This window comes from Vulpes vulpes, chromosome 7 (genome assembly GCF_048418805.1).
Source record: "Vulpes vulpes isolate BD-2025 chromosome 7, VulVul3, whole genome shotgun sequence".
NCBI classification, from domain to species: domain Eukaryota; kingdom Metazoa; phylum Chordata; class Mammalia; order Carnivora; family Canidae; genus Vulpes; species Vulpes vulpes.
In genome coordinates, this window is record NC_132786.1 from 50760680 (window position 1) to 50773138 (window position 12459).

The 12459-nt window shown below is 39.3% G+C and overlaps 1 protein-coding gene across 28 annotated transcripts in view; it reads right to left on the bottom strand.

Annotated features, from left to right (window-relative positions):
- STOX2 (storkhead box 2) overlaps positions 1-12459 on the bottom strand; it is a 215174-nt gene that overhangs the window by 36488 nt on the left and 166227 nt on the right. For 6 of the 28 annotated variants that reach the window (XM_072763825.1, XM_072763838.1, XM_072763824.1 and 3 more), the window contains exon 2: positions 5481-5592. The exons of the other annotated variants lie outside the window; for them this stretch is intronic. In XM_072763825.1, coding sequence (XP_072619926.1) covers positions 5481-5490 — 10 coding nt within the window. In that variant the 5' untranslated portion in view covers positions 5491-5592. The remainder of the gene's footprint in view (positions 1-5480; positions 5593-12459) is intronic. 28 annotated transcript variants of the gene reach the window in all.

Here is a 12459-nt window from a genome sequence, read left to right on the forward strand (position 1 = left end):
AGCTGAGTCCTACACCCCACACGGTGATTCCCATCCTGCCCTCGGACAGTAAAAAATGGATAAGCCTCTTTTGCCTGACAACTCACACAGTATCTACAAATAAAACTCCTGTCCCTACATTCCAAATCCTCTCTCTCCCAGTTGCCTACCGTTTGGGACACTTCATAAGCATGCACGCTCCATGCTCATTTAGTGACTGGCTGATACACATGGTCTAAACATTATTAAATAAAAACTTCTTCAACTCCTCCAACCATCTCTCATTTTCCAAATCCCCTGCCCTCATGGCTTCCCACCTTTCCTTCTGCTTTGGCACATCAACTTCCCTCTTCAAATGCTGTCTGAAGAGCTGAGTACACTCCAGCTGCATTCTACCTTTGGCAGGCACTATCACCTCCCTTGTTCTGGACTCGGTATTCTCACGGCGTAAGACTACAGAAGGCCTTTGGCTGAGTCACACTGTCAACCCCCAGAGAACTTCTTTGCATGAAAGTGCTAGTAAATCAGGCCTCACTCATGCACTTGAAAAATCCTCATCAATTATGCCCTATACATTTCATCAGAAATGGTTTGGTCTTGATTTTCCTTCCCAAAGTATTATTTCTTCTCATTTGATATGCCACCTAGATTCTCATCCATGACACAGACTGAGCCTGTGGCCCAGCACCAGGGCCTCCTACCAAGACAGCTCACCTTCACTCAATCAACTCCCTTTGCATTTGGTTTGTTGTTAGTTATAAATCGACCGAATCCCACCTGCTCTAGCTCATTCCTGTTGGGCACAGATGGATCACTATATGGTTAGAAAGTATGCTCAATAACCCCCTGAATTTAAGAGTGAAATGATGTAACTATATAATAAATGTATTAAAAGTTAAGATCTAAATAGAGATATCTTTAGCTCTGGCAATGTACAAGCATCTGGAATGGCTCTGGGCTATTGGACCATTTCTTGATAGCTAAGATTTCAAGTTTTCGCTATGGTAAAGTTAAATAGATAAAGAAAAAAAAACACCCAAAGAAAAAGGATGGAGAATTACAAATAAAAATATACTTAAAATTTCTAATATCCAAATGTGTATGTTTTCTACCTGTACACGGGCCTCCTGCACCCCTATTAGAAACTCGCCTAAGCTTTCCAAGGACCCCGTAAAGTAAGTACCGTTACTATCCCCATTTTTAAAAAGTAGATTAACTGGGGTGCTTGGGTGGCTCTTACTTTGGCTCAAGTCATGATCTCAGAGTCCTGGGATGGAGCCCCGCGTTGGGCTCCTCATTCATCTGGGAGACTGCTTGCCCCTCCTCTTGCTCATGCTCATTTTCTCTTTAGTTATAAATAAAGAAAATCTTTAAAAAGAGAGAGAGGGAGATTAACTGCCTTCCTCAAAGTCCACAGTTGGTAAGTGGCGGAATCAGGATTTGAACCTGGGAAAACAGGGCCTAGGATCTGTTTTTTTTTTTTTTTTTTTTTTTTAATGAAGGACTTTTTACATTACTATTTTTCTTTCAAGATTTTTTTTTTAAATTCAAAAGTTAGTTCACATATAGTGTATTATTAGTTTCAGGGGTAGAATTTAGTGATTCAATCCATTGCGAATAACACCCAGTACTCATCACATCATGTGCCCTCCTTCATGCCCATCACCCCCTTCAAGGACCCTCAGTTTCTTAGAGTTAAGAGCCTGTGTGCTTTTAACCACCACACACACTGCCACTCAACTATTAAAATAAAATTACCACTAGAAACAAAAAGTTTTTAAAAATCTATACCTCAATTTTTACATTTAAATTGAAGGCTGTTGGCTTCATTAGCACATGAGGCCAGTGAGGTTAAGCTCACCAGTCGAAGTCCCTTCCTAGCAGTTGCCTAGGTTCTGCTAACAGTGATGGACTCCCCTCCCATCTCAGGGTCAGAGGAGCTGAATGATGATGCAAAGGACAGTAACTGATCAGCTACCACTGTAACCGTAAGCTCATTTTTGCTGTCCTACTCATACCATGCTGAGTTTTATGATGGACAACCATTAGCCTCAACTTAGAAATACAGGTGAGAAAGGCACTCTCATGTTTTCCACCCCAGTCTGAGGGGGAGATAAACTCAAGAATCAACTACAGACATTATTAGAAGTCCTCCTCCCCGTCCTGCCTCTTGCTCCTTTTAATAGCATCTTTGGTGTTACAGTAAAGATTTACAAACATCATAGAGACCATCACAGAGGTGATTTGCTCAGTTGATGAGGTGTGGGCAGAGGCTGTGCTTGGCACTTGACTGGTTCCTTGGCAAAAGAGTTCATAGTAGCACCACCCCCTGACACAGGCATGCAGGATCTTACAAAATGCTTTGAGGACTTGATGATGGAGCACAGTCTCAGAGCTACTGTACTTGATAAAGCAGAGTCCCAGGTATCTTAAATCAGTTAAAAAATAGTTTTGGGGTGCTCAGTTGTAAAGTCCTATTGTAAGTATGGAGATCTGAATGTGTTTTGATAGCGTACAGAATGCAGGCTATATACGCTGGTACACACTAACCTTTTTACAAACAAATGACATGGTCTCTACTCTCAAGAAGCTTATAAAACACTTAAGGAGATAAGATATTCACACAAAAAAAGTGCAAAGAATACAAGACAGTGTCTGTCCAAGAGGAGGAACAGGTTAACAGATGCCTCCGAGAATTCTAGAGCAAAGCACCTCGCCAAAGCAATCAGGAATGGCTCAAAGGCAAAGGCAAATCTGTCCTAAAATCTGGACTGGTGAGAGGTAAGAGAAAGGACCATGTGTTAGAATACGAGCTGTGAAGAGAGGGATTTTTGCATGCCTATGTTTACAGGTGAATTCCTGAAAAGTGCCCAGCCAATGGAAGGCACGAAATAAACTTGTGCGGGGGGATCCCTGGGTGGTGCAGTGGTTTAGCACCTGTCTTTGGCCCAGGGCGCGATCCTGGAGACCCAGGATCGAATCCCATGTCGGGCTCCCGGTGCATGGAGCCTGCTTCTCCCTCTGCCTATGTCTCTGCCTCTCTCTCTCTCTCTCTCTCTTCCTCTCTGTGTGTGTGTGTGTGTGTGACTATCATAAATAAGTAAAAATTAAAAAAAAAAAAACTTAAACTTGTGCTGAATGAATGACCTGGAGAGGCAAAGTATGAACCCAAGTACCGATGCAGGGAGGAGGGGACCACGAGGTGGGCCTGCCTGTGACACGGGGTTCATACTGGAACATAGAGTTAGAGGAGGCCAAAGAGGTGGTTTAAAATCAGATTAAGAACAGTTTCTAATGGATTAGAAGATGATCCAGGTTAAATTTGCAATGAATTCCACTTGGCATTTGTTATAGCTATTAGTAAGTCTCCTCCTGAGAATCACTACCCCTACATGAACCCCTCATTCTCCCAAAACAAGTTATTTATAAGCTTACGGCAGCCCATTAGAGGGACAGTATGTTGACCGTCTGGCCAGATGTTGCTTTCCCCAGAGGCTTCTCTGCACCCACATCACCACACAGAAGTCTGTGATGTCAAGACTCTCTCTGTTTTGCCAGAATGTACCAACAGGGGAGAAAAAAAAAATCCTAGTCTGCAGCAATATTATACTAAACCTACCCTAATTCGATGTAGTTCAAGTCCACAAACATTTCTTAAGTACCATATGTAAGGCACTGCTTGTTGTTGAGATCAGAATAAAGGCGAAGAAGTTACAGCATCCATCCTCACAGTTTTGTGTCAACATGTGAGTTACTCAGGGCAAACAGGGGAAGAGTATCATGAGACCAAAGATACACGGTAATTTCTGCTGTAAGACAGAGGTGGCAAGGAAGCATAGTGGGAACTTGGTAGTGCTATCTGAAGGTTGGCAGTTGAGGTGGGTCCTGAAGATGGGTAAACAAAGGAGGGGAGAAGAGAGGAAGTTGGGGATGTCTGTCAAGGCCCCAAAGCAGTGTGCTGAGAGACCACGTGGAGTAGAGAGTACAAGATGTCTTGGGAGAATGGCTGGTGGCCGACCTTGCATCAGCATGGCAGGATACACCAAGGAGATGGGTAGAGATAAAGCCAGACAGGCTGAGATAAGATTTTGAAGAGCAGGAAACTAGGAGAAAGGCACTGCAGGTTCCTACAGAGGGCGATGCTATTCATGCTGTAAGTTTAGGTTACTGTGGCAACAGCGTATAGGATGCATCCAAGGAGAGAAGATAATGAATTACCCACACAGGGGATGAGCCTATTGTGAGAGACCCAACAAGAGGCAAATAGTGCCTGAACAAGGAACAGAGAGAAGTGCAGAGACGCGGGATACTCTTCTGTTTCCCAAAGGGACTGTCCAAAATGTCCGGCATGAAATATCAGAGTACCACCTGCCATGCATTTCTAGAAGCATCATGTATGCCTACACGACTCACCCAGAATCTTTCCAAAAGCCTGTCTGTGCTCGGGTGATAGTCTGACATCAGGAGTGGTGCCCAGGGTAGAATGTTGGTGCAAATAGAGAAAAAGGGGAAGAGGAGAAATCCGCTAAAATCCCTGGGCACCAATAACAGACCAGATTTTCCTTGTTTCACAAAAACTGATTAAAAAAAGAAAAAGGCACAAATTTATAATTCAACAAAAGTGATTTCAGAAACAGGAAGTTCCAAAGTTTTTAAGGGCTTTATAGCCTAGGGTTTACTGAGGTGAGTGCATTATTATGGTAGCAGAAGCAACTGCAGTTATGGTTGGATTCAATGCAGCACCGTATAGGCTAGAAACTAATTATTTAAAGAACAAATAAATAAATATACTTGGTATCTGCTGCAAGCAGTGGAGAGCACCAACGGGACCACAAAGTGAAGAATGAGGTTATTCTAGGTACTAAAATTCTCAAGAGTCTTTGGATTACATCAATTCTCACAGGATTAGAAAACAGAATAATGATTTAGAGCGGGACAAGGCACTGAAAGTCATCTGGCGTATTATGGTTTGACTCTGGAGATAAGCCTAGGGTCCAAATGGGGGAGATGATCTGGCCAAGGTTACGCAGAGTTAGTGGCAAAGCCAAGCTAGCCCCCCGATGTCCTGATTCTCAGTGCAGACATCTCTCCATTACTCCTCAACACCTTGTAAGATTTATTAAAAGAATATTAAACTCTAAGGTTTTTCTGGGTGCATTTTGGGTAAGATATTATAAATTAAGCAGGCAGATGTACAATTTTTCCATTCTTCACTGTGGAAAAAATTATTTTTCTGCCCTCAGTTCTTCTCATCAACGTCCGGAGAAGACAAAGAAGGAAAAGATAAAAGTGAAATCAGAAAAACTGAGAGCCGGTGAATTTTCAGGTAAAAGACATTAAATGTCATGTTTTGATATTAAATGTTGAGACAACTACAGGAAGACATGGGGAAGTGAGACAGTGTAATTCAATTTAATGTAATAGAATTCCATTATAATTTTATTACAAAAGCATCTTGATTTGTGGACTATTCATTTCCAACCCACTGGGTGAAAACTCACCTAGGCACATCTCAGACAGTGGCTCTCAGTATTTTCAATTGCAGAGGCCAGGGATGGTGTGCCCAAAGCAGCCCACCGTCTGCCGGGGAAAAGATTCTGTTTTGACGTCTCCCTGAAATTCAGGCAAGCTATATATTATACTCTGTAATATACCACTTTTTGTCTTAAGAGTAAAAGTTAAAAAAAAAAAATGTTTCCACTGAACATCATTCAACATTACTTTCCAAAATCTACAAGGGAACTAGCTCGAGGAAGCCCGTCTGCATTTGTCTTGAGGTTGTATAAACCTGCAGTGTAGGCCCCCAGTCCCTGGAGGCATATATGCCCCCAATTTGAGAGGCAACGACTACATCTGAAAATACACCAGAAAGTGGTATATCCCAATTGCTTTACAAAGTTATCATCAGCTTTTCTGCAGCTTTAAAGACACACCACTATAGAGTCCTAGAGCTCTTTTAGCTGGAATTAGTTAGAAGGTCAAAGAGCTGAGAAACTGAATTACTTTATCACTGGCTTATTTAATTATGGCCAAGCTATTCTCTCTGTGGGCTGCATTCCTCCTCTGTAAGATGGAATCAGAAAAAGAGAAAAGGAAGAAGAAGGAAAAAGAATGTTGCAAAGCCTGCCATATTTTTTAAAAGGAGACATATCTATAGAGCTAACCTCTGACCCTCAAGGTGCTTCCAATTAACTAAAGAATGAAAAGTAAACACACATGAAAAGAAGGTATCACACTACTTCCCCAAGAAAACTATGTATAAGAAGGGAAAAATTATGGCAAACTAAGTCCAGACGGAGTGCAAAGAAATACCGGCCAAACGTTTCCATCACAAAGCTGAACTCCGCATGCCTGGGTTGTGTTCCTACTTACAGGTTCCAACAGAATGAGCTTGGAAGGAGGGGGGGAGCCACTGATCCAACACACGCTTCAGGGGAGTTGTGGTCCCCCCAGCATGCTGCTTTCCTGACACTTCCATAAACCCTGGACTGACTCGAATGTCTACACTATTCCAACTGACTAGGGTGAGAACAGCATTAGGATTGTATTTCCAAGACTCAAAACAGTGGCTGAAAACGGTGGTTTCAGCACCTGCAGCATGGAGATAGTTATTGACAGAAAAACAACAACATTCTGTGGGCTTGGGTTTCCTCTAAGTATTCAGTATCACAGACTTCTACATATCCACTAACTTCTTTGGCTGACATTTGTCCAATCCTGAATGTCATCTCCACATGTCATCTCAAGGAGCTCAGAGTGTACATTTTTCTTAACAAATACAGTGCTTACAAAGAAAAAAAAAAACATAAAATTCTGGAGTAAAAAAATACAAGCCAGTCATAGTCTCCTTCATCCCTGTATAATGAATGGATAAAAATAATTAGAATTTCTTTGCTGTTTGGAATCTCAGTGATTCTATAATCATCTCTATTTGCTCTGTCCAATACAGTAGCTACTAGCCACATTCGGGTTTTCTTTTATTAAGTTACTTTGAATTAAATAAATTAAAACTTTAGTTCCTCTATTTCAGTGCTCATTAGCTAACATGGGGCTAGTATTCACCGTAGTGGGCACAGCATACAGAGAACATTGCCACCATCTCAGAAAGTTCTATTGGACAATACTGATCGAGTTCATCAACAAGCAATCACAAGAATATCAGGTACCATTCACTTTTACCACAAAAATCTCTAATTTTTAGATGTAATTTTTAAAAATTAACATTCCAAAATCTAGGACTTTCTTGATGTTCAACATCTATGGGTCTTTTTTTTTTTAATTTTTATTTATTTATGATAGTCACACAGAGAGAGAGAGAGAGGCAGAGACACAGGCAGAGGGAGAAGCAGGTTACATGCACCGGGAGCCCGACGTGGGATTCGATCCCGGGTCTCCAGGATCGCGCCCTGGGCCAAAGGCAGGCGCCAAACCGCTGCGCCACCCAGGGATCCCAACATCTATGGGTCTTAACACATATGTAGATGTAGATTTGTGCAGCTACCACCACGATCAGGATAAGTCAGACAGAACAATTCCATCACCACTCTCTCTCCCCTCATAAACTCCTTCATCCTGTTCCTTTTACACTCCTAACCCCTGGAAACAACTGATCTGTCCATGTTGTTGCATGTAGGAGGAATGGGATCACTGGGTCATATGGTAAGAGTATATTTACCTTTATAGGTAACTACTATTAAACTACTCTCAATTTTGCAGTTCAATGAGCAATGTATTTCTTAGGAACTTTTTCATAGATTTCTTGAGATTTTTCTATATGGTCAATCATGTTGTCTGCGAACAGGAACAGTTTTATGACAGCCTGTAAGCCTGTTCATTCATTTTTCCCTTGGAATGTCTTTTCAGAATTCTAGCATGATGTTGAATAGGAATGGTGAGAGTAGACATCCTTGGCTTGCTCTCAGTGTTGAGGGGAAAGCTTTCAGTCTTTTTAAAATATGATGTCAACAGCAGAGTTTTGTAGATGTTCTTTATCAGGTTAAGGAAATTGTCTTCTATTCCCAGATGAAGAGCTTTTTATCATCAGTGTATCTTGAATTTTGTCAATTGCTTTTTTTTCTGAATCAATTGATATTATTATGTGGATTTTTTTCTTCTTTGGTTTTTTTAATATGGTAGATTACAGTGATTGGTTTTCAAATGCTGAATTAGCTCTGCATTCCAGGGCTAATCTCCACTTGGTCACGGTTTATTATTCTTTCTGTATATTGCTGGAATCAATTTGCTAATATTTTTTGGAGGTTTTCTGCATCTATGTTTATGAGGTACATTGGTCTGTAGTTTTATCATAGTATCTGTGTCTGGTTTTGGCATAAGGATAATGCTGGGTTTGTAAAATGAGTGGGGAAGTGTTGCCTCCTCTTTTCTTTTCATGTCAAATTGGTGGCATTTCTTCTATAAACGTTTGATAGAAAACTATCTAGACCTGAAGTTTTTGGTTTTGGGTTTTTTTGGGGGTAAAATTTTAACTATAAGCTAAATGCATTTAAAGGATAAAGAACTATTCAGGTAATCTACTTCTTCTTGAATGAGTTCTGATAGGATGTTCTTTCTAGGATTTGGTCCATTTCAACTAAATCGTTGAATTGTCAATTTTGTTTTGAAATTCCTTGATATCTACTCTTTATTATTTTTCTTCTGCTTGCTTTGGATTTATTTTGCTCTTCTTTTCCTAGTTTCCTCAGGCAAAAGCTCAGATTGTTGATTACAGACCTTTTCTTCTTTTCTAATGTAAGTACTTAATCTATATATTTCTCTCTAAGCCCTGCTTGGTCTGCTTAATATGAATTGTGATATGTTGTATTTTCATTTTTTGTTCACCTCAAAATACTTTCTACTTTTCCTAAGACTTCTTCTTTGATCCATGGATTACTTAGAAGCAGTTGTTTAATTTCCTAGTATTTGGGGATTTACCAGCTATCTTTCTGTTGATTTCCTGCTAAATTCCATTATGGTAAAACAGCACACTTTGAATTATTTCAGTTCTTTCAACTGCTTTTAGGTTTGTTTTATGTTTCAGGATATCATCTATCTTTGTGAATGATCTCTGAGGGTTTGAAAGGAATGCATATTCTGCTATTTTGAGGAGGAATGTTTTATAAATGTCATTTGGATCTAGGTTGGTTAATGGTTTTGTTCAGTTTGTCTATATTCTTTTTTTTTAAGATTTTATTTATTTATTACTGAGAGACACAGAGACAGGCAGAGGCATAGGCAGAGAGAGAAGCAGGCTCCATGCAGGGAGCCGCACGCGAGACTCAATCCCGGGTCTCCAGGATGACACCCTGGGCTGAAGGCAAGCGCCAAACCGCTGAGCCACCCAGGTGTCCCCAGTTTGTCTATATTCTTACTGGTTTTCTACCTACTTGCTCTATCAATTATTGCAAGAGTGATGCTGAAGTCCCCAACTATAATCACCTATTTCTCTTTTCAGTCCTGTCTTGTCTCATGTACTATAAAGGTCTATTGTTAGGTACATATACTTTTAATATGTTCTTTTTAAAAGACAATTGTTTTTGGTAAGAATACTTACCATGAGATCTATTGTCTTTTTGTAGTATACGTGCTGCTGAAGCGAGCACAAGATCTATCTTCTTAACAAATTTCTAAGTATACAATATAATACTGTTATCAGAGGCACAATGCTGTACATCAGATCTCTAGAACTTACTCATCTTAAAAACTAAAATTTCATACATGTCATTGATTAGCAACTCCCCATTTCCCCCTCTCCCCCTAGACCCTGGCAAACACCACTCTATTCTTTGCCTCTGTGCGTTTGCCCGTTTTACATATTAAATAGAATCCTACAGTATTCATGACTGGCTTATTGCATGTTGTAGAATATCTTTCCTTTTTAAGGCTGAATAATACTCTGTTGTATGTATGTATGACATTTTGCTTATCCATTCATTTGTCGATGGACAATTAGGGTTGTTCCACATCTTGCCTATCATGAAGAGTGTTGCAGGGAACATGGGAGTGCTAATATGTCTTCAAGATCCTGCTTTCAATTCTTGAATAAATAAGAAGTGGGATTTCTGGATTATATGGTAATCTTATTTTTAATTTTTTGAGGAAATTTTACACTGTATTCTATAGTGATCACACCACTTTGCATTCCCATCAACAATGTACCAGAGTTTCAATTTCTTCACATCCTCACTAGCACTTGTTTTTTTTTTTTTTTTTTTTTTTAATAATAACTACCCTACCAGCTATCTCATTGTGGTTTTGATTTGCATTTCCCTGGTGATGAGTGATTAGTGATGTTGAGCATCTTTTCATATACCTGTTGGCTATTTGTATATCTTCTTTGAAGAAATGTCTATTCAAATCTTTAGCCCATTTTTAAATCAGGTTACTAGTTTTTTGCTTTTGTTTTTCTACCAAATTATAGAAGTTCCTTATATATTTTAGAAATTAACCTCTTTGGGCAGCCCTGGTGGTGCAGTGGTTTAGCACCGCCTGCAGCCCAGGGCGTGATCCTGGAGACCCTGGATTGAGTCCCACGTCGGGATCCCTGCATGGAGCCTGGTTCTCCCCTCTGCCTGTGTCTCTGCCTCTCTCTCTCTCTGTGTGTCTCTATGAATAAATAAATAAAATCTTTAAAAAAATAAATGAAAAAAAATTAACCTCTTCTGGAATATATGATTTATACATATTTTCTCCCATTCCATAGGTTGCCCTATTCTGTTGAGTTTGTTGCTGGTCAGAACCTTTTATTTTGACTTAGTCCAACTTACCTAATTTTCCTTTCATTGTCTGTGGTTTTGGGGTTATATCCAATGACAATCATTGAAGTCTCTGAAATCATTCAATGACAATCATTAAAATAACTGTCAAGACTAATGTCATGAAGCTGCCTGTTTTCTTCTTAAGGTCTTGTAGTTTGGGATCTTAATTCTATTTTGAGTTGATTTTTGTGTATGGTGAAAGACGTACATACACTTTTTATGTCATCTTGGTGAACTTACCCATTCATTTTTGTATAATGATCCTCTTTATCCCCAGTAATTTTCCTTGTTTGGAAGTCTACTTTTTTGACAGTGACATGGCCACTCCAGCTTTCTTTTGATTAGTGTTTACATGGCATGTCTTTTTACCTTTTACTTTTAACCACATCATTAGTCACATCATTATACTTAAAATGTATTACTTGTAGACAACATATCCCTCAGTTATTGTTTTTTAAATCCACTCTGACAGTCTCTGCTATTTATTTGGTATGTTAGACCATTTATATTTAATGGAGTTGTTTATATGTTGGGATTTAGATCCCAACTTTTTATGCTGCTACTCTCAATTTGTTCATGTTTTCCTCTTATTTTCATTTGAAATATTTGAATGTTTTTTACTATTCTATTTTAATTTAACTATTGAGTTTTTGTTAATTTCTTTGTGTAGCATCTTTAGTTGTTCCTCTAAACATTTCAGTATATACACTTAGCTTTTCAGTTTGCTTAGAATTAATATTTTATTTCACTTCAAGTGAAAAACCTTACTACCATATTGGTCCCTTTACTCTCCACTTTTTGTGTTATAGTTGTTTTATTTATTTATTCATGAGAGACACAGACTGAGAGAGAGAGGCAGAGACACAGGCAGAGGGAGAAGCAGGCTCCTTGCAGGCAGCCCGATGCAGGACTCGATCCCGGACCCCGGGATTACAACCTGAGTCGAAGGCAGGTGCCCAACCACTGAGCCACCCAGGGGTCCCTAGTTGTTTTATTTATTACATCTATATACAGTGAAAGGTTCATCACCCTTTTTATATGTTATATTTGTTTTTATTTGTTTTCTGTCACTACACATATTTTATAGAACTTAAGAAAAAAAAGTTAATTATATTTAACCAGATATTTATCATTACTGCTTTTCTTTCATTCCTAATATTCCAAGTTTTCCTCTGGCATTTTCATCCATCAGCATTTCTTTTAGAGCAGGTCTCTGGCAGTGAATTTTTTTGGTTTTCTTTTATTTGAAAATGTCATTAATTTCACCTTCATATCTAAGGATATGTTCACTGGATAGTTTAAAAATATTGTTCTCCATGGGGTGCCTGGATGGCTCAGTCGGTTAAGCACCTGACTCTTGATTTCAGCTCAGGTCATGATCTTATGGGTTATGAGACTGAGCCCTGCATCAGGTTTTGTGCTCAGTGAGGAGTCTGCTTGAGATTGTCTCTCTCCTTTCCCCTGACTCCTCTCCCCACTCATACTCACATTCCTTCTCTCTCTCTCTAAAAATAAATAACTAAACCTTTTAAACAATATTGTTCCACTTTATTCTGGCCTTCATGGTTTCTAATGAAAAATTTGAAGTCATTTTGCTTGTTGTTTTATTATGTTATGTATAATATTTCTCTAGCTGCTTTCAAGATTTTTTTCCTCTTTAATCTTCAGCAATTTATGATGTATCTGAGAATGGATTACTTTCAGTTTATCCTGTTTAGAATATGCT